Source organism: Gobio gobio (assembly GCF_949357685.1).
Source record: "Gobio gobio genome assembly, chromosome: 16".
Taxonomy (NCBI): domain Eukaryota; kingdom Metazoa; phylum Chordata; class Actinopteri; order Cypriniformes; family Gobionidae; genus Gobio; species Gobio gobio.
Window position 1 is genome coordinate 6,891,557 of NC_137109.1, and position 22,657 is coordinate 6,914,213.

The window sequence follows — 22,657 nt, forward strand, 5'->3', positions numbered from 1 at the left end:
GGTTTGTTTGAGCTGGATCCCATAGGGTCAGGTGTGAATTTGCATTTCCTCCAGCCTGAGGCTTATTCATCTGTGACCCTGGACCACAAAACCAGTCATAAGTCGCACAGGTATGGGTCGAAATTATTAGTTGTAATATGTGTTGCTAAAGGACTTCATTTGGACAACTTTAAACATGATTTTCTCAATATTTAGATTTTTTTGCACCCTCAGATTCCAGATTTTCAAATAGTTATATCCTTTCCAAATATTGTCCTGTCCTAACAAACCATACATCAATGTCAAGCTCATTTATTGTATAAATCTCAATTGCAAATTGCAAAAATTGACCCTTATGACTGGTTTTGTGGTCCAGTGTCACATTTCACTTATGGTGTGAGAGGGCTTTTACATTTGCCAAAAATCAACCTTTTTTAATATGAAAAAACCCAAGCATTAGAAACCAGCTTAGGTGAGGAAAAGTAACTCAACACATCACTTTCCATAAAAAGGAATGGAATTAGTTACTTTTTTAGGGAGTAACGCAATACAATGCATTGCTTTTAAAAATAGGCTAATTTTCCCCAACACCCCTTGTCAAAAAAATCCTAAAGGATTCCAATAAGAAACCAGGATTCAATTTAGAATTTCTATCATATTTTGCAACCGTTCCTTAAGGATTCTGTGGGAATTGACTTTTTGAGGATTGACATAAATTGAGGATATTTATGTCTTGTCCTGTAAGATTCGTATCTGATTCCTATAGGATTCTGTGGGAATTGTCTTATATGAAAATACATATTTTGAATGGGATTTGAATACATTTTAATGGAATCCAATTGGGTCTCTCTCTCTCTCGCACACACACACACGCATACACACACACGTTGGGTTTTCATGTTTTATGGGGACTTTCCATAGACGTAATGGTTTTTTATACTGTATAAACTGTATATTTATCCCACTACACTGCCCCTGCCCCTAAACCTACCCATCACAGGCAACATTCTGCATTTTTACATTTTCAAAAAACATCACTTAGTCTGATGTATAAGATGTTTTCCTCATGGGGACCAAAAAATGTCCCCGCAAGGACAAGGATTTCGGATATTGCCATCTTTGTGGGGACATTTTGTCGGTCCCCATAACGTGGGCTTTACCAAGGCCACACACACAATGTTACTCAAAAAAGTAGTTCATTCATTAATAATTTATTTATTATAATAAAAAGTAATAATCAAAAACATCACAGGACAAAGTTAAATTCCATTAAATAAAAACACAATGTCCATTCCAAAATGGAATTCCAATAGGATTTTTTTGACAAGGAGTAGCCTACTGAATAAAGTAATATTGTTAACTGTATGCACATTGACCAGTGGTGTGTTAGGCCTTATATAATAGAGTCTGAATGTTTGTTAATGTAAATGACAGTGTTTCCATGGTGATGGTGTATCATCACGCAGGCAGGATGCTGGTTGGTTGGACGCAGGTGCGCGTCATCTGTGCTGTAGAATAAGCGCTGTGAATAGTGACTCCTCGCGCTGATTTCCCGTTGCTGTTTTGACGACAAAAGATGCCGATAAAGGTGATGGTGAGGATGAGCCATACGTGCGTCTGTCTCGGCATGCAGGACACAGAGCCGTGTCTCAAAACCTGGCGAGCTGCCTAGCAACACATTCCAGGTGCGCGCTCGCTCTAGGTAGGCTCGCTGGGGTTTGAGACACAGCCTGTCGTGTTTTTAACCTCTTGCATGCATATCTATGCAGCTGGGATGCATTTATAATTGTAGGCTACTGATCGCAGGTTTGACATCAGCTCCGCGAATCTCGCAGCACTGCAGCATGACCTTGGACGTGCAAACGGTGGCGGTGTTCGCTGTTATCGCCATTCTCCTGCTGGTCAACATGATTCTTATACTCTTCATGGGCTCCAGCTGAAGCATCTTCGGCATGACTGACGCACAGTCCTAACGACACACCGATCCGTGATTGTTTCTTATCCTGGAAACGTCTAAGGCTGTTCCACGACTCTTCGTATCTGTGATTCTTCTCTATACAGCGGTGGATATGGTAAAACACATCTTACAGTTGCAATTTGTAGTGTGTGCGTGTGTGCGTAATTATTCAGTCCTATCGCATTATGTAAGATTTCGATTTCTAGAATTATTCCACGACATTGTGAATGCATCATGACATGCTCTATGATGTGTGTGTGTTGTGTGAATTATTTATGAACATTCAAAATGATCTTGGATTAATGTTCACGGCCAATGCTCTAAAACAATAAAAGATCAAATGCCATGTAATTACGCGCATTTAAATTAGTGCTAAATTACGCGTAATGTTATGAACCACTTATGAATTTAAAATGATATATGCAATCTTGCTTCAAGGGAGTTTAGACAACATTCCTTCCAAATTATAATAGTGAGGCAAAATTAAGGGTTATATATATATATATGGGCTATGGCCAGATGCCATTCTGTATTTAGAGAAAGTTATATTCTGAGAATCTCTTATCATGTTTGATCAGAGCTGTGATCACATGCCAGCACACGTGGTGCCACATTTTGGCAAGTTGTGAATTGTCAGTTTCCACAGGAGCTGTTTTTTTTTGGTTGACTTAGAGTCTAGATGGTTGATGGTTGGCATTCTTATAAGGCACATCATAATGCCGCGGATGTGTTTGTGTGTGTGAACCTGTCTTTGGCAATTCTGTGCATCTTTGATTGACCCTCACTCCCAGGACACAAGTCTGTTACATAATAGTTTTCACCGTATAGTAACTGGCTCTTCAGAGAGGATGATGGTATTTGGGCTGATGGACATTTCTACCCATTAAATTGCTTATTTATAAAGGCTTTTCTTTGTAGAAATTCACTTTAGGCAGCTTTAGTATTATTGACCAGGCATATTTCTTCCTAAAAGATGGGCAAGTCCTCGTGAATCGGCGCATTGATGTGAAATGACTGATAGTTTTGACATCTTTGTGCGGTCATATGCGCTCTGTGCCACGTCAGATTGCATTCATCTCGGCATAGTGTATGCAGAAACATGAAGGGAACAGAGGCCGGTTATGTAACAATAATTCCATTAGATTCACTGGAATCCTGGACTCCATAATGAGAGCCTGTCTGTATTTTTAATGGTTTACATTCACAGAACAGTCTAAAATCACTTGCTAAATGCTTGAGAGGATATTTATTTGGCATTAATCATCCAGATGAACTGGTTAATGTGATATCTCAAATTATGGTTCAGACAAATTGCAGAGTGTGTGTTTGATCTTCTTGTAGTTATGTACATCGTGTTTTTTGGCATATAATGTTTGCAGTCTTGGCCCAGAGAAGGCTTTCGGGCATGTGTGTCTTGAGTCTTAATGTGCTGTACCTGTGGCTCCTGTACGCAGCAGAGAACAACCATCGACACTGACAGCGCTCATTTACGCATGCCATATACTGTACAAACAGCCAATCAACAATCCTCCCGCTGTGTGTTTACTGTTTATATCACATGAGCAATCAGTGTTATATATACAGATTGAGGGTGGTGAATGTGCCAGTCTGAAAAGCAGCTTTTAAAATCCTTGATTTAAAGGGGTCATGATCTGCATTGATTTATTATTTTACAATGTTTCCTGTGATGCACTTAATGCTTGTATGATTTTGCATTAAAAATGGTCATAATTTAGAAATAAAAGGCATTTTTCCTACCTTGATTTTAGCCCTCTGCTCCGAACTCTCTGTTTGAAGGGCCGTGTCTGCTGTGAGACTTCACTGTAAACGCCCACTGCTGTGATTGGCTGCTGTGAGACTTCACTGTAAACGCCCACTGCTGTGATTGGCTGCTGTGAGACTTCAGTGGAAACGCCCACTGCTGGGATTGGCTGCTGTGAGACTTCAGTGGAAACGCCCACTGCTGTGATTGGCTGCTGTGAGACTTCAGTGGAGACGCCCACTGCTGTGATTGGCTAACATCTTTGAATATGAAATAGCTAGTATTACATGTGGACTACTTTTAGCACGTTTTTGCTATTACAGCTCTCAAGGTTAACTAACCATGAAAAGTGCTGATTATAGCATTATAGATCTTTGGCATTATATTTAGATCTATGTCAGATCTATGGCATTATATTCAGATCTATGGCATTATATTCAGATCTATGGCATTATTTTCAGATCTATGTCAGATCTATGGCATTATATTCAGATCTATGGCATTATGTTCAGATCTATGGCACTATATTCACATCTATGGCATTATTTTCAGATCTATGGCATTATTTTCAGATGGTGGCATGAAAGGTTGCAGTGATGAGCACTGAAGCCGATCACAGACATGTTGAGCTCATGAACGCAGTGATCTCGTCAGTGTTACTCGATTTCTACACACTAACGAATGCTTTCATCATAACTAACAGTGCAAACACAATGTGAATAAGAGATTTGTTGATTATAATGAGAGTTTTGGTGCGAGTTCAGAACTCAGTCGCTGATAAACTCGTGCTGTTTGATTGACAGCTCCAGCGATTACCATGGGAGTTTTCTTTAATCACTTTCTATATGTAATCACAGTTTAAATAGCAGATTATCTTCATCCTCCAAGGAGAAACAATGTGAAGTTGAGCGTTTAGTCACTGGTTTGATTTACTGACACACAGACAAAGAACATCTGACTGTACATGAATCATATCAGAAATCACTGGTCTCAGATCAGGCGTTAGGATTAACATGGTTACTCACATGTTGTGGCATTAAAGTCGAGTCCATATCATAAAACTGTGTTTGCAAAGCCTGCGCTGAAATTGATCGACTGATTGACCAAAGAATCCACAGTGAAATGTACCGAATACAAATAAATTATGCTCAACTGAGACATTCACATCGTTGAAAATAAATAAGCACATTTCTAGCATCCAGTGATCCTTTCGTTCTTCTATCCTTGTCATCTCACTAACACACCAGTGGGCGGGGCCAAAGTTGCAATAATGAAGAAGACGTTGATTTTTATCTGCAGAGGCGGTCTTTCACCTGTTCCACAATGAGTCGTTCGCTGGGCTTGGTAACAATAAAAGCTGTTTTTGGACTAGCAAGTATTCAGTACTGAAACTTACCGGGTATATTGTTATAGTATGATGACCTCTTATATGTGAAAATCTCAAGGAAAATGTGATTTCTCTATTCATGACCCTTTCACTAGCACTACACTATACAACTGAAAAAATACTTTGAAATGTTTTGATGAGGGGGTGAGAATAGTAAGTGAGTTATCTTCATTGCAAAATATCGGGTGGTCACACAATGATTCATCTTTTATGAATTGTTAAAATACGGGTGTCTAGGATGCCGTGAGCCCAGAGACTGTGGTGGACAACATGTGTTTTTAAAAAGCTTAGCTTAAATGTGGGTTATAAATGGATAGAGATGTGTTTCCCAACCTTTTTTTTTCCCTCACGGCATACCACTATAAAAAATATAACAAAATTGTATTGCATTGCTTCAAATGGCATAGTAAAACTAGGTATTATATTAAAAGTAGTTCTCCCATTTAAGTCAGGTAGGAGCACAGTAAGGTCATATAAGTTGCTATATGATGTTGTTGGTGATAAAACACATTTGCATATCGTCGCTGTCGGGCAGAAACCTCGTATTTAATTAAACACTGTCGTCTAAGTTTGTATTGTGGCTTTATATAGCTATGGTCAGACACTTGCAGGTGTCATTATAATATTAACATTTTATGAATATCAAGATCAAATGGAGTTACGAGGTTTTTGACCAGCGGACAACAGATATATTTTGTCACTGGAACAGGCAGTAAGTTCAGCATTACGTTTTCATCAACTCTCAGGATATAACGTTTATTGTAGCTATTTGACCGCTCAGTTTTCTTGCTGAAATCTCATGATCAAAATCTCATGACACAAAAGAAGCAGTGCTTGGATATTTAAAATGGTATATTTGCTTCAAATAGATGGCAAAGACTGTTCTACGCTCTTCAAATGCAAAAAACGTTAGCCTTTATGGACATAGTGTTTCTTGAGTAAAGAGAACGCTGTACTTCCTTAAACATCAGTTCTTTATTTACCCTTGCACTGCGAACAAGCAGCGATCTGCAAACTGTGTGCGGGACACCTGACAAACTCACGGCACACTAGTTGGGAAACATGGGAATAGAGGGTATGCACGTGACGTCACCATTGGCCGGAGTGACTGCGGTTACGCTCCCTGAGTGGCAGCATTGGTTTTCAGCGTGAATGCCGCAAAAAAACACATCTAAAACGGGAAAGAGCTTTGAGACTGTACAAATAGATTTGACAAGAAATCTGAGGTATATTTTTGAGGTATAAAAGAGAAGCAAATGGATCGCTGCAATTCACAGAAACAACTTGACTCCAGGCAGCGAAACATGGATTTGCAGTTATAATTTTGTGCCAATATGTTGAATTTTGGGGTAAAATCATGCCCTATATATTGACTATATTGAAATGAGTGAGTCATTTAGTTCATTTCAGCAGAATATAGTTGAAATGTTACGTTAATAGCCAAATTCCCCAACTCATCAACTTTTGCAAACGTTGATCACATTTGGAATAAGAAAAAAACTATAATGCAGCCAAGGCCAAATTATGCGAAACAGAAATGATTAATTCATTGCTTAGCTCTGTCTTCAGGCTATGCAGTCTGTTAGTTCACCTCTCGATCTGAGTGGTTTGTTCTTTTCTCACATCTCATCCCCATAGGCTGAAGTGATGCAGTCTGTTCCGGAAACCTAAATGATTAGTTGATTAATGATTAGTCTGAGAGTTATGGAAAAGAACCATCATGACAGAAACTCACAAATTTATAAATTGTAAGAAATCTGATACCAGAAACGAGTAAAAAAAAAAAAGGAAGGAAGTTTGGGAATTATTAAAGACCATATCCAAAAACCACTAGAACAAGGTTATATATTTTGTTGACCTGTGTTCTTACATTATCCCAAACATTTCCAACATTGCTTAAACCCAGAGTAATCAGCTATTTTAACCAGTGTTACGGACCGTGCCCTTGCGTTGCCTATAAATGACATCATATCCACACTACCCTTGATTTCTGTAGAAAGCACGGAAACACCAAAAATGCTTTAATATACACTCACCTAAAGGATTATTAGGAATACCATACTAATACTGTGTTTCTACTAATACTGTGCCTTCAAAACTGCCTTAATTCTACGTGGCATTGATTCAACAAGGTTCTGAAAGCATTCTTTAGAAATGTTGGCCCATATTGATAGGATAGCATCTTGCAGTTGATGGAGATTTGTGGGATGCACATCCAGGACACGAAGCTCCCGTTCCACCACATCCCAAAGATGCTCTATTGGGTTGAGATCTGGTGACTGTGGGGGCCATTTTAGTCCAGTGAACTCATTGTCATGTTCAAGAAACCAATTTGAAATGATTGGAGCTTTGTGACATGGTGCATTATCCTGCTGGAAGTAGCCATCAGAGGATGGGGACATGGTGGTCATAAAGGGATGGACATGGTCAGAAACAATGCTCAGGTAGGCCGTGGCATTTAAACGATGCCCAATTGGCACTAAGGGGCCTAAAGTGTGGCAAGAAAACATCCCCCACACCATTACACCACCACCACCAGCCTGCACAGTGGTAACAAGGCATGATGGATCCATGTTCTCATTCTGTTTACGCCAAATTCGGACTCTACCATCTGAATGTCTCAACAGAAATCAAAAATCTTTTGTCGGGTTTATTTAATATGTATACATTTATTTAACATCTGTAGTTGTTTGATTAACATTAATGACTGACAGGTATTTAATCGGGCTGCTGAATACATGGACGTAATATTCTGACACATATCCAGTTATTACCCACCCGTTTACGTACACTTAAGCCATAATCGACTGTGTTCATGCGAGATACTCCACACCATGGACATTTTGACATCTGTGTGCGCGTGTATTTGACTATTCAGGCACAAGGAGAACTGATCGCGCGTGCGACAGAGAGAGCGCTTCTGTTGTGTGTCATTCAGCGCGATTCCGCCTATCCCGCCTTCACTAACTGCAAGTTAATCGATAAAGAATTGTAATTTAATTGTAATTTTGTGATACGACGGTCTTGGCATTTAATTTGGCTGTAGGCTGAAATTATATTCAACCCGCCAAAGTGGCTAGTGGGAGTGTCTGCCTCACAGCTGAAATCTGGTCATGGCATTGCAATACTCTTATCGCATATTTTGCACTTTGCTGACTCGGCATCCACTTTTATAAAGTGTAGCCACACTTTAGACCTCTTTGGCATTGTAAAACGACGCGGTAGAACACATGAGAAAAATCAACTACAATTATGTTGTGTGACTGCGAGTATCTTCAGAGATCCTCCCTGTCACGTGGTGGTGGACAGCCAATCGCCGGTGCTTTAGGTCCTTACATGCAAGTATGCTACAGACTCACACAGACACAGCCGCTTGGCTTTTGGAACCGAAATCTGGCACCGAAAGATAAATCATTTTTCGATACTCATAGTATCTGAGTTTTTCGTTCGATACCATAAAAGTATCGCCGTTTGGTGCCCAGCCCTAGTCAAGGCTACAACTCCCATGATTCCACGGTCATTCACCGCATCAAGCTACACCTTTGTTTTGAATAAGCGACCTCTAGTGGCGAAACTTACGTACTGTGCCTTTAACTAATTTATGTGTCCAGTTACAGCTGTCACGTGACAAAAGAACAAACTACTCAGACCCGAAGATTCGGGAGGTGAACGAATCATGTCAGTTTCCTGCACAGAACCTATAGGATGTTGCGCTTTCGTTCAACGTGAACGAATCACTCTCTGAGACAGCTTGTTGTTCCTGAGTCATATTAAAGATGATGATTCATCCATGATCGACCCATTGAGATTCTCACTTGAAACAGAGACTCGGAAACAGCATTCCTTATGCTCACACGAGGACTTAACAAGCAGATAGATGCTGTAAAGGACAAAAAATGTTGTATTGTATGTGTAGATTATAAATAAGCCTTTGAATCTCTGCAAGAACGTGTGGTTGAGGCTCATTCTGATCTAATGGTTTTTGTTTGGTTGTATATTGTATACCATATGATAATATGGGACTAATATGAATCCCTATAAAAAGGCACAATAGTGCTGCTCCAGTGATGAGCAGTTTTAGTAGAGTTTACACTAAGTGCAATTTTTTTTTATCTGATGGTGCAGGACCAGAATTGAGAACAACTGGGTGACTGACCTTTTTGGAAATGCTTTCACTTATCATAGCTTAATGTGCAGATACAATCGTGATGCGTTCAAAACAGTGGGCTGGCTCCACCGGTGACATGAGTTCGAGACGGGACTACCTGTTTTCTGACGAGTGTGTTTCGAAACAGTCATGCGTGTGAAAGCTTTGTAACGCTTTGTATTTTTCTACAGTTGATCAGCGGAGGTTCAGTGGTCAGCGCAGAGGCAGTATGGGATCACGTGACGATGGCCGAGAGGGAGTTGGCGTTTAAGGCGGGAGACGTCATTAAAGTCCTGGATGCCTCCAATAAAGACTGGTGGTGGGGTCAAATCGATGACGAGGAGGGCTGGTTCCCCGCCAGCTTTGTGAGGGTAGGTTTCAGCCCCGTCTTGGATTAAATCTCTCATCTCATCTTAGAAGATCATTGATCTTATTAGTTAATTGTGATGCGGCTCAAGGTCTCAAGTGAAGAAATGAGGTCTTGGGACACTGATCCTGATTAGATGCGTCTGTCTGGACTTTGAAAAGAACGCAGTCAGTGTTGAATCAGTGTTGCCAAGCCACTGCCATCTCACTGTTCCATTTCTATTCTTCCACAACAAGAGCAAATTAAAACAAAGTGTATTTTTGTCATTCTTTCCAAAGGTTGATCCCCACCCTCCTCAACCTTACACAAAACCAGTTTTCTATATCAACCCTATAGCAACTCCAAGGTTCCATAACACAACAGCAAAGGTGCGTTCCCAGCTCCTCAAATCTCATCAAGTGCTGCTGATTTTGTCAACACAGCCGTCTCTCACAAAGCATTTTAAAAGCATCCAACAGAAATCACGCTCCTAGTGTGCTTCATAGCTTTTCAAGTAGATTTAGAAGATAAGCATCCGACATGTTTCTTCATTACATGTGCTGCTTTGGATGCGTTTTGTAGTAGCCTCCAAATCGCAGGTCTCATTTTTTAATAGTAGTTATAGTAATCTGCTTTACATTCAGAACCATCTTTTCTTTTTTTTGCTAGGCAGCATCCCATTTTATGTTTGCGTCTTTGTGGATGCCAAGATTTGTAACGCAATAAGTGTGTACAATGTAAAATACTCTACTCATTTCAAATGGGATTTCACAGGCATTGGTACGTATTAAAGGAAAACGCCACTTTTGTTTGAAAATACGCTCATTTTCCTAACTCCCTTAGAGTTAAACTGTTGAGTTTTACCGTTTTCGAAGCCGATCTCTAGGGTTGGGTATCGTTTGAATTTTATCGTTTCCGAATCTCATCGATTCCTAATTTCGATTCCAATAGGGTAAAAAACACATTTATTATTAGGCTATTATTGCAAAACATTTCATTGTAGCTGAATACCATGAACAAAAATCAACAGGCTAGCAACGTTTTCCTATGGTTTAAAAAAACCTAATATAAATTTCAAGCATTATTAAAGACAAGTAAATAACAAATAAACAAATTCGCAATTGCACAAATAAATACAATTGAACAAAGATGATTGAAATAAACATTTTCAGTTAGGTACAGAAACTGTAATCAAATGTAAAATAACACTGCACTTTATTAATAAAATTTGGGCTATACATTACAAATATAGTTCAAAGTTATTCTGTCTAGAACAGCAAGTGAATTTTCTCATCTTTTGTTGTTTGATTAACGTTATCATAGAGACGTCATCAAGAAAATCTGCCGTCAACGACATAACCGACTGTGTTTACGAGAGTATTTTGACATTTTGTCAAAATTTTGTGTGTATTTGTCCGTCCATGTGTGCAAAAAGACGAGAAAGAGAACTCGTTCATTATCATTATAGTTCAAAGTTATTCTGTCTAGAACAGCAAGTGAATTTTCTCGTCTTTTGTTGTTTGATTAACATTATCATAGAGACGGCATCAAGAAAATCTACCATCAACAACATAACCGACTGTGTTTTTTTTTTATTTTTGTGTGTATTTGTCCATTCGCGTGCTGTGCAAGAACACGAGGAAGAGAACTCAGCCCATTATCGCGCACCATTCATTCACTATAAGAAGAAGGTCTGCGCGCGTGTGTATTGCGGTTAAAAATCACAATAAAATGTGCACACAGTAACCGATAAGCGGAATCGAAATGCGTGTTTCTTATCGAATCACCGGTTCTGAGCAATTTGGAACCAGTTCTAAAATGGAACCGGTTCGTGATACCCATCCCTACCGATCTCCGGGTCTGGCGGTAGCAATTTTAGCATAGCTTAGCATAGATCATTGAATCTAGACCGTTAGCACCTCACTCAAAAAATGACCAAAGGGTTTAAATATTTTTCCTATTTAAAACTCGATTCTTCTGTAGTTACATCGTGTACTAAGACTGACGGAAAATGAAAAGTTGTGATTTTTAAATAGGAAAAATATTGAAACTCTTTGGTCATTTCTTTGAGCGAGATGCTAATGGACTGATCAGATTCAATGATGTATGCTAAGCTATGCTAAAAGTGCTGCCACCAGACCCAGAGATTGGCTGAATGGATTCGAAAACTGTAAAACTCAACTGTTTAACTCTAGGGGAGTTGGAAAAGGAGCCCATTTTCAGAAATAGTGGCGTGTTCCTTTAAGCTGTCTTTTGACAGAAAACGCTCAAGCAAATGTTTCTGATGCGGACAGGTTTTTTTTAGAGATTAGTAGGCCATGCAACGGTGAAATGGAGAATTACTGAGACAACTATTATACCCTCACGTGACCTCTGGTCTTTCTTAAGCAATGCTGGAGTTGAGATAAGACCCTCTGAAACCCAGACCAAGACAAGACATTTAAAAATAAAAAAAACTTTTCTTTTGCATTCATTTAAAACAATTAAGTTTTAATCTTATTGTCAATGTTTCCAATTTCTTCAACAGAAATGTCCTAGATGTTTTCCATACGGGTTCTTACATCTAGTGTTTTACAAGTGATGCACTTTTCTGAACTAATAAAGTACCACACTACTTTTTGAATTTACTCCATAATACCAGTTACTTGTTTTCTTTCTATTTAATCAGTGTATTTTAAAAACGAAATTGAAAACCTCGCCCTTTCCATAACCTTTTAGGCCTTCTCATTGCATGTGATGCACAAAACCACAAAATATACTGGCGCTGAACCACCATGGAAACAATCCAGAAGAGATATTATCATAATGTAACATTCGAGAGTGTGATTCATTGTTCCCAGGAAATAGAGTTATGCCACCATTAGATTTCTGAGCCCCATTAAAACATAAAAGGTCTATGTGAACTGCATATATAACTCCTCAGAAGCAGCTTCTCTGCCACCTTTCAACACAATGCTGTCTTGTCTAAAACCCTAAAATGAGAGACCAAAGGTCTTATTACCAAGGCAATGAGAGCAAGACTCCAAGTCTTCATTCGTTTGGAATAAGAAGTGTCCAGTCAAAATGGTTAAAGAACAACTATCTTCAGTGGAACTCTGCATTTGTATTTGTGTAACCATTGCCCAAACTTCTCAGTCCAAGCAACTGTCTGTCAGTCAGCAAACCCTATCTTGAGCCAAGTGAGAATTAGGGGTCAAACTTGTTCCCCTTTGCAAAACTCACAGTTTAGAGATACTGTATAATGTATGACTCTATGCCTTTGTGTCTTTCCTGCCAGCTATGGGTTAACCAGGACAATACGGCCACAGACTTAACTGAGGGTGCCAATGATGTGCAGAATGGACACACTGACCCGAGCAACGGCTGCCTGTGCATTGGCCAACCACTTCAGAACCGAGATCAGATGAGGGCCAACGTTATCAATGAGATCATGAGCACTGAGCGTCACTATATCAAACACCTGAAGGACATATGTGAGGTACTGCTACCATTATCTGATACGTTTGATTGCTGGCCTCTTGGTATCATGGAGAGATTGGAGAAATCGTTCACCCAAATATTAAAGTTGCCCTCATTTATTCACTCTCATTTTGTTCCAAACCCTTTTGTTAATTTTCAAAACATAAATGAGGATATTAATCTTCATTATTGAGATTAATAAATGAAGAGACATAATCGCTTTATATGATGAACAGCTTTAATTTAGGCTTTTATTCACATATAAACATTGATCATTTTCTTTTGCAGTGAACTTTTTGAAGGTTTCAGGTTTAGAGGATTTGACTTTCAATGGAGGGACAGAATTTCCTTTGTTAAAGGGTTGGTTCTCCCAAAAATGACAATTCTGTCATTAATTACTCACCCTCACGTCGTTCTAAAACCGTGAGACTTTCGTTCATCTTCTGAACACAAATGATGAAATGATGATGAAATCTACCACTTTGATGCTTCAAAAAGTTCATAAAAAGATCATAAAACTAATCCATGTGAATTGAGCGGTTTAGTCCAAATTTTCTGAAGGCACACGATGGCTTTATATGATGAACAGATTTAATTTAGGCTTTTTATTCACATATAAACATTGATCAGCTAACATAAACAGAAGCTCAACCAAACCTTCTTGATGCATAAGAACAAACCTCATTGGTTCTTTTCAGAAGGTCAAACGTGCTGCGTATCATGAGAATGAACCTCATTGGTTCTTGCACATAAAGCTAACGTGAACTTGAGCATTTACTGCAACTGAGGTGCGAGTTGATGAATGTTTATATGTGAATAAGAGCCTAAATTCAATCTAAATTCAATTGTGTCTCTTCAGAAACTTTGGACTAAACTGCTTAATTCATATGGATTAGATTTACGATCTCTTTATCAACTTTTCGATGCATCAAAGTGAAAGTTGCCTAGCTGTCTAAGGAGAGACAGAAAGCTCTCACATACACTATATAGCCAAAAGTATTGGGAAGCCCCTCCAAATCACTGAATTCAGGTGTTCAATCACTTCATGGCCACAGGTGTATAAATAAAGCACTAGGCTTTATTTACAAACATCAGTGAGAGAATGTGTCGCTCTCAGGAGCTCAGAGAACTCAAGCGTGGTACTGTGATTGGTTGCCACCTGTGCAATAAGTCCATTCAGTTCCACGCTCAACTGTTAGTGGTGTTATAACAAAGTGGAAGCAATTGGGAACAACAGCAACTCAGTCATGAAGTGATAGGCCACGTAAAATCACAGAGCGGGGTCAGCGCATGCTGAGGGTCACAGAAGTCACCAACTTTCTGCAGAGTCAAGAGCTCCAGATCTCCAAACTTCTGTGGCCTTCAGATGAGCTCAAGAACAGTGTGTAGAGCTTCATGGAATGGGTTTCCATGGCCGAGCAGCTCATCCAAGCCTTACATCACCAAGTGCAATGCAAAGTGTGGGATGCAGTGGGGTAAAGCGCGCCGCCACTGGACTCTAGAGCAGCGGAGATGTGTTCTCTGGAGTGACAAATCACGCAGGCAGTTGCCAGGAGAACGGGTCTTGCCTGACTGCACTGAGTTCGATGGTGTGGGGTTGTTTTTCAGGGCTTTGGCCCCTTAGTTCCAATAAAAGGAACTCTTAATGCTTCAGCATACAAGACATTTTGGACAATTTCATGCTCTTAACTTTGTGGGAATAGTTTGGGGACGGCTCCTTCCTGTCCCAACATGATTGCGCACCAGTGCACAAAGCGCCGGTCCATAAAGACATGGATGAACGAGTTTGGTGTGGAGGAACTTGACTGACCTCAACCCGATAGAACACCTTTGGGATGAATTAGAGCGGAGCCTGAGAGCCAGGCCTTCTCGTCCAACATCAGTGTCTGACCTCACAAATGCGCTTCTAGAAGAATGGTCAAGAATTCCCCAAAACACACTCCTAAACCTTGTGGAAAGCCTTCCCAGAAGAGTTGAAGCTGTTATAGCTTCATATTAAACCCTATGGATTAAGAATGGGATGTCATTAAAGTTCACATGCATATAAAGGCAGGCGTCCCAAAACTTTTGGCAATGTAGTGTATATTATTAAAATGATCTTAATTTATTTTCTGAAGATTTGGAACAACACGAGGGTGAGTAAATGGTGACCGAATTTAAATGTTTTGGGGAACTAACCCTTTAATCCAAGATTGGAATCAGAATTATTTATGCAGATGATGCTATCATTTGACATGTTTGCAGTCATGCAGTGCAGATTGTCCAGAGAAGAATGAGTTTCCTAACACTTTGGCTGTTGGCCTGTGGTGGACATCACTTGATTTACTCATCTAGGGCTTGCAGAAGGCTAAACTGAAGGTGTTTCTCTCTGTAGGGCTACTTGAGGCAGTGCAGAAAGAGGGTTGACATGTTCAATGATGACCAGCTGAAAGTGATTTTTGGAAACATTGAGGATATCTACAGATTTCAAATGGGATTTGTGCGGGACTTGGAGAAACAGTACAACATTGAGGAGCCCCATCTTAGTGAAATTGGACCATGTTTTCTGGAACATGTGAGTAAATCGCCTTATGATATTAACATCATCTACCTCTTATTTCAAATTATATTTTAGCTGTACCTGTAAGCTCCTGCATAATAGATCTAGACAATGTCAAGCATGTGTATAATGGTTGGGTACTGACATGTATCAGCTATTCCAGCTTTTTAACTGATTCCTGAAAACCTTAAAACATTTCTGACCTAACGATTATCTGCCATACAGCAAGACGGTTTCTGGATCTATTCAGAGTATTGCAACAACCACCTTGATGCCTGCATGGAGCTCTCCAAGCTGATGAAGGATGGGCGCTATCAGCACTTTTTTGAAGCCTGTCGCCTCCTCCAGCAGATGATTGACATCGCTATTGATGGCTTCCTCCTCACCCCTGTGCAGAAGATCTGCAAGTACCCACTACAACTTGCAGAGTTACTCAAGTACACAGCACAGGAACATAGGTAACATACACTCGTGCACAAAAACACTACAAAAACAAGGCTACCAAAACCAAACCACGTTTTATGAGCTATATATGTATATAATATATCAATAGTCTGTGGGTGTTTATGTTTCCCCACACAGTGATTACCGCTATGTGGCAGCAGCACTGGCAGTCATGAGGAACGTCACCCAGCAAATCAATGAGCGCAAAAGAAGACTGGAGAACATTGACAAGATCGCTCAATGGCAAGCCTCAGTGTTAGACTGGGAGGTGTGTTTAGTGGTGTGGAATTCAACTTAAAAAAATATTTTGTTAATAAAAGCTTTAGGGTGTCTATTGCCAATCCTGGTTTGTCTGCTAAGTTTTGCTTTGTTTTCCCTTAGGGTGATGACATCCTGGACAGAAGTTCAGAGCTGATCTACACGGGCGAGATGTCGTGGATCTATCAGCCTTATGGCAGGAGTCAGCAGCGAGTCTTCTTCCTTTTTGATCATCAGCTGGTCTTGTGCAAAAAGGTACATGGAATTTACAAAATATATTGATATATTGCCCTTTAAAAAAAGGCTTGAGGTGTTCAGCATGAATTTTGGATACAAGATTCATCTTCATTGAAATAACTGAAAAACGTTTTGTCAGTTCAATTTAGAAAATGTACTTCATGTGGTAACATCTAAAATAACTGGTTTTGTTTAAATGAAATAAATTATTTATTATAAAATTATGAATAAAATGACGTAAAGCTGCAGTCCGTAATGTTGTTTGGCTGGTTATGTACTTGCTCAAATTTATTTTAGATCATTGTTAACCAGTGTTCAAAACTATCTATTTACCTTAGCCTGACTCCTGTAAGCTTGTAATAATGTTTTATAATTTGAGTGGTACTGGTAGCTTTCCACGAGCATGGCGCAGCTCGTCTTTGCGTTATTACGTCACGTCTGTATACATAAAGAAGGAGTCCGGCTAATAGGCTATCCCATGTGAGGATGCTGCAGGTGGCGGATCATTTATAGGCTTTTCTCACAGCAGCTGGAATAATTAAACTCATCATTTTGATGGAGGATTGTAACACCCGTAGTCAAAAGCATAAGATTAGACTGTACAGAAATTAAAATCTACAGGTAACGGTAATACAAACTAAATGCACGTAGTCACCAACGCAGATGACGTGGCTCTTTGGCACAATGGATAGCGCATTGGACTTCTAGGTTGTGAATGGAGGTATTCAAAGGTTGTGGGTTCGAGTCCCACCGGAGTCGTGCAAATCCTCTTGGGCAGTCGTGGCCTAATGGTTAGAGAGTCAGACTTGTAACCCGAAGGTTTAATCGATAATCGGTGGGGGGAGTGAATAACCAGCACTCTCCTCCACCCTCAATACCACGACTCAAGTGAGACCCTTGAGCAAGGCACCGAACCTCCAACTGCCCACTGCTCTGGGTGTGTGTTCACGGTGTATGTGTGTGCACATGGATGGAAACACTTCACTTGTTAACATTAACAATTTAAGAACAAAATATAACAATAATAATAAATAGCACGGTTTGATGTGATATGAGCGAAGCGATCGTTGGATCTAATCAGCGTTGGTAGCAGGATTTATTGTAATGCTTTTTTCGTTTTACATTTTCCGGTGAATATTCTTATTTTGGTCATACATCCAAGACATAGAGTCTGTGATTCTGAAGTACAGCATCCACACCGGTGCGGTTCCTCAAAACATTACATTCGTCCTCGCTGAGGAGCCGTGCCGATGCACAACCCACGTAAAGATGATAATTCAGCAAATAACCACTTTGATGTAAATACACTCAAAAAATTAACCCTTATTTAATTGAATTGAATCTGTACACACAATTTAATTTAGTTCATTCAAAATAAATCAGTTTTATTTTATTTTATGAAAAAGGGTGTTACAAATGTGTTTGCCCATAAAAATGAAAGTCAGCGGGGTCCAAAACAATATTGGATCTCGCAAACTTTCATTGCAGTAAGGTATTAAAGGATTAGTCCAGGATTTTTCTCCACATAATGGACTTCAATGGCAATCAACGCCTGAAGGTCCAAATCAATGCAGTTTCAAAGGAAGGGCTTCAGAGGCTCTGACCGATCCCAGAGCAGAACACCGAAGTCGAGCATTGGCGGTTAAAAAATATATACATTTTTACTTTTTAAGAAAATGACCGATGGTTTGTCTAGATAAGACCCTATTCCTCGTCTGGGATGGTGCAGAGTCTCTGAAACCCTTCCTTTGAAACTGCATTGATTTGGACCTTCAGGACATGTTTTATAACCACTACTTTAAGGATTGTGTAAAAAAATCTATTAATTTACCTTTTTTTTAAATAAATCATTGTCAGATTATTGCCACAGGTTATTTTTGAACACATTGCTTTCGCCGATCCGCTTTCAATCCCCCTGATTACAGTGATACGGGTATTCATATTACAGTAGTGGCCAAAAGTGATGTCTGGCCTAGGGAAATTTACATCTTCACCCTTTATTCAAATATGATTAAAAATGTTTTACAGATTTTGTAAGCATATTGCATAGTTGTGCCTGGAGCCTGATAACGCAATGAAACGTTAAATTGTGCACACGTCATTTTTGTCCAGGCTGTTATAAAAAGACATTATGAACACATGAAAAAACAAGAGAGAACTACCAAAATATTAATAACTGTTATGTTATAGTCAGTGTATGCTTTTTTTTTGCATAGTAAAATAAAACCTGTTTGTCTTTTTTGCTATATAATTTTTGTCAGATAAATACCTTAGCCAAGTTTAGTGTTTTGTTCTTTCCTCATATTTACCATATTTAAAAAATATTCAATATTTTCCTCATATTTTGATGGTTTAAAGGTGCACTATGTAAATTTTTTTCAGTAAAACATGCAATAACCACTAGGCCAGTGTTATATATTTTGTTCAGTTGAGTACTTACAATATCCCAAATGTTTCCAACTATTTGTAAATCGTGAGAAATTGCTCTTTTACCCGAGGAACCGGGACGTGTGAGGGAGTGGCCTGTCGATGACATCATATCTGCGTTCCCCTCGGTTTCTGGTTTTATTCTGCAGAAACGCTTTACTCTCACTGCAGTCTGACATATCAACCGCTGAGAGAACACACAGAGTAACGTCTTAACATCATTAAGATGTGACTAATATGATAAACAGAGCTGCGTTACCTCATACTCATGAGCGGAGAAGAGGAAGTGGCGCCGGCGACTGTGTCATAATAAAAGTCCCGCTGCTCGCGAGGCGTGTGTTGCGTTCATCTTATTAACAATCGCTCCAGCGGTTCCTCAGCTCCACAACACTCGCTCCTGCTCTGCTTCATACTACAGTAACGTTAATAATCACATGAACATGATTTCTGTCCGAGTCCTATCCCGATTCTTTTCCGCCGGCTGAAGACCACATGTCCCAAGATTATGCGCTCAAACGTGGCGTCATCAAACCACGCCTTTGTTTTGAATAGATGAATATATATATCCTGTATGTATTTCATTTAAACATTGTCATGTTGCAATGAATGCTTTGATTCTGTTGTGGTCGTTGAAAGCCCCCTCCACTGAGCACTGCATCTCTTCTCAGGACCTGATCCGACGGGACATACTTTACTACAAAGGACGTATAGACGTGGATAGGTATACAGTGAGAGATGCTGTCGATGGACGGGACGACGACTTTAACGTCAGTGTGAAAAATGCGTTCAAGCTGCACAACAGAGACAGCGAAGAGATTCACGTCTTTCTGGCCAAGAAGCCAGAAGAGAAGATTCGCTGGCTGAGGGCTTTTCATGAGGAGCGCAAGATGGTCCAAGAGGATGAAAAAATTGGTAAATTGGCATAAATCCTCATGTTTATTTGATGTATCATTGCTGCTTCAAAAGGATTTCCATATGTCATCAATGGCACAAAACATTGCGTTTCCTGTCACCCTCCCTCATATCTTCTGCTGCTGTCGTTGGTTTTGTTTAGGTTTTGAAATCTCTGAATATCAGAAACGACAAGCTGCCATGACAGTGCGTAAAGTGGCCAAACAGAAAGGTGAGACAACAAAGCGATACCAGGTGAATTCAACATTTTTCTATTTTTAACACCTGTCTTATCATTGTTGCTTTACTCTAGTAAGCTAGTGTAGACAAGAACACACATGCAGATTTATTTCTTCTTTTTCTCCTCCTGACTCTTTGTCAGTGTTTGGACAGTAACTGATAAAAGTAGAGACGCAACTATCAGAACTACAGTATTGTGAGAGTACTGAATGAGCACAATTCAATATTTCTAAAATATGTAGCTCTTTCATGTTGCATTGTTTGCGCACAACGATGTACAGCTGAATGAGCTAAGGTTATAATCAAATGTACTCTCTGAGAATGTATTATTATCTCTTATATAGCAAGAGAAGTCCGATTAATTTTAGCAAATTTGGGTGGGTCATTACATTAAAAAGATTCAAGAAAAAAAAATGGGTAACACTTTATAATAAGTATAGCGTACTAAAGTATTTACAAATCATTTGCAAACTAGTTTATAAACTGTAGTTAATACATTAATAGACTTTAACAGTGAGTTCTTCATTCATTGTTACTGTAATTAACAAATTATTGTTTAGCTCATATGTAACGAGTTAAATAATGCTTCGTTAACAACATATTAACTGTAAAATGTTCTCACTTTAGATTAGGTCACGGAAAATTCAGTGCTTTAACCCAACCTTTATTGGACATTAATTGCATTATTTTTAAGAGTTGTTTGCAAATACATTGAGCATATCCCCCAAAAGCTAAACATAACCACTTAATAAATAAATAAATAAATCTATATGAATTACATACAAATACTCATAAGATCACATTGTTAAAATACAGGGGTAGGTTTGGGGGAAAGAATATACAGTTTGGTATCCAGTCGGGAGAATGCTGGGCAGTTAAAGAAAGAGAAATATTCAATTTCACAATCTATTGCTTTATTTACAATTATGACGTAGTTAGAAACTGGATGGACCATAGACTGTAAAAAAAATATGGACGTAGTGTCCGTGACGTCACCCATGGGATTCTAAAGAGCAGTTTTGAAGCATAAAGTAGGGTCGAGCTGGCCGTTGCCATCTTGTCAGCGCGTCACTCCCGGATAACAGAAAATGGGCAAAGAGGCGGGAAGTGGGCGGAGCTGAGGTGATGACTAACATACAGCAGATAAATGGCTATCCACCTGTCACTCAAAGTGGCCACGCCCTTAATTATCCAGAACTTTCAGGCCCTATATAATGTAAACCAATGAGTTATAAAAAAAAATTCACCCCGCTCACAGTTGTCATGAAGGCCAAAATTAGCCGTATAGACCAAAACCACAATGTGTCCCAGACTGTAAACATGTTTTCTTCTGCTGTAAAGTTGGGCATTTTAACATGAGCTCAATGAGATTCTGCTCCTTCTGGAGTCTGTCTCTAGTGGCCAGTCCATGAATTGCAGTTTAAGTCACTTCTGTATCGGCTTCAAGAGAAACTGCGGGAGGTGCCGCTTGGGACGGACCCATCATTATTAACTAATCTACTCCCATTGCATCAAAGCAGTGGTGAGGCTACATAAAGGCCAGGGTGGCACTGGGCCACTCATAATGACGTCTGGTTCACCCAATCAAATGAGACGCAAAATAATTTTTTGTGGGAAAGAAGAAAAATCCTGCATGCATGATAATAATGGCTCAAATACATGAATTTAGATCATGTTGGATGAGCGCTGATCTTGCAGCCGTGTGCTTTTATTCTTTAATCCAAGTCTTTACTCATTGTCCCTACCCACTATACACACCCACCATATCTGAGATCTAATTTCTATTGGTTAAACTTCCCAACGTTTTCAAATGACGGTGGAAAACTTCACATCATCATTATCATGACATTATCTGATCCCAGATATCCTTTAGCGCCACTTTATGAGGATTAGCTCAAGACATGCGTGTTGTGTTCTGTTGTGTTTGGATTTGAATCGAGAACACTTGAGGCCTATACCATGAAGCCGGTTTAGGTTTAGGTTTAGGCTAGCCAGGTATGTTTAAGTTTAGTTTGTACTAACTCTGGGTTTTAAGTTTCATGAAAATGCTATCGGCTTTTAGCTGTGTTCATCGCCACTTCATATTCTTCAATGTCTTAATCTTCGGCAGAAGAGAGAATTGAATCGCGCCGACTCTCTCGTTTGAACTGAATCGCAGTGTCTCTGATTCCCTTTCAAGGGAACTCGCACTGCGTCAAAACGCCGTGAGAACGCCTCTGCGTGATTGCGTCTTGAAGCACTTGTGGAGTCAGTCCAGTGGACAGACGGAACGTCATAGACCAGAAACTATAAAGCACCCATGAACACAAACAGAAACTAGCTTCTTTGCCTTCAGAAGCGCTCAGTGTGAATCTTGTCTGTAAAAACTGGTGTTTAGAAAAAGTTAGGCAGGACTTTTCCACCTTTGTTCTTGTAAAAGAAAAACATAAAAGTAAAACGAATGTGACAGCAATTCACTGGATGTGTTCATCCCTGCCCTCGTTTCATTACGGGTGGGGATGCATATTCTATGTGTGTTGACTGTTTGTTTAAGCCGTCAGGCGCTCTCCGAGGTGGCCGCTTCGGCTCGCGTTCCCCACGGCTC

General features: G+C 39.6%; 1 protein-coding gene across 4 annotated transcripts in view; it reads left to right on the forward strand.

Annotated features, from left to right (window-relative positions):
* Positions 1-22,657, forward strand: part of arhgef9b (Cdc42 guanine nucleotide exchange factor (GEF) 9b) — a 64,375-nt gene that overhangs the window by 28,263 nt on the left and 13,455 nt on the right. For 3 of the 4 annotated variants that reach the window (XM_079838989.1, XM_079838990.1, XM_079838991.1), the window contains 9 exons: positions 9,424-9,603; positions 9,878-9,967; positions 12,856-13,056; positions 15,412-15,591; positions 15,802-16,034; positions 16,159-16,288; positions 16,402-16,533; positions 19,611-19,854; positions 19,997-20,065. In XM_079838989.1, coding sequence (XP_079695115.1) covers positions 9,424-9,603; positions 9,878-9,967; positions 12,856-13,056; positions 15,412-15,591; positions 15,802-16,034; positions 16,159-16,288; positions 16,402-16,533; positions 19,611-19,854; positions 19,997-20,065 — 1,459 coding nt within the window. The remainder of the gene's footprint in view (positions 1-9,423; positions 9,604-9,877; positions 9,968-12,855; positions 13,057-15,411; positions 15,592-15,801; positions 16,035-16,158; positions 16,289-16,401; positions 16,534-19,610; positions 19,855-19,996; positions 20,066-22,657) is intronic. The other variant, XM_079838992.1, reaches the window with a different exon arrangement.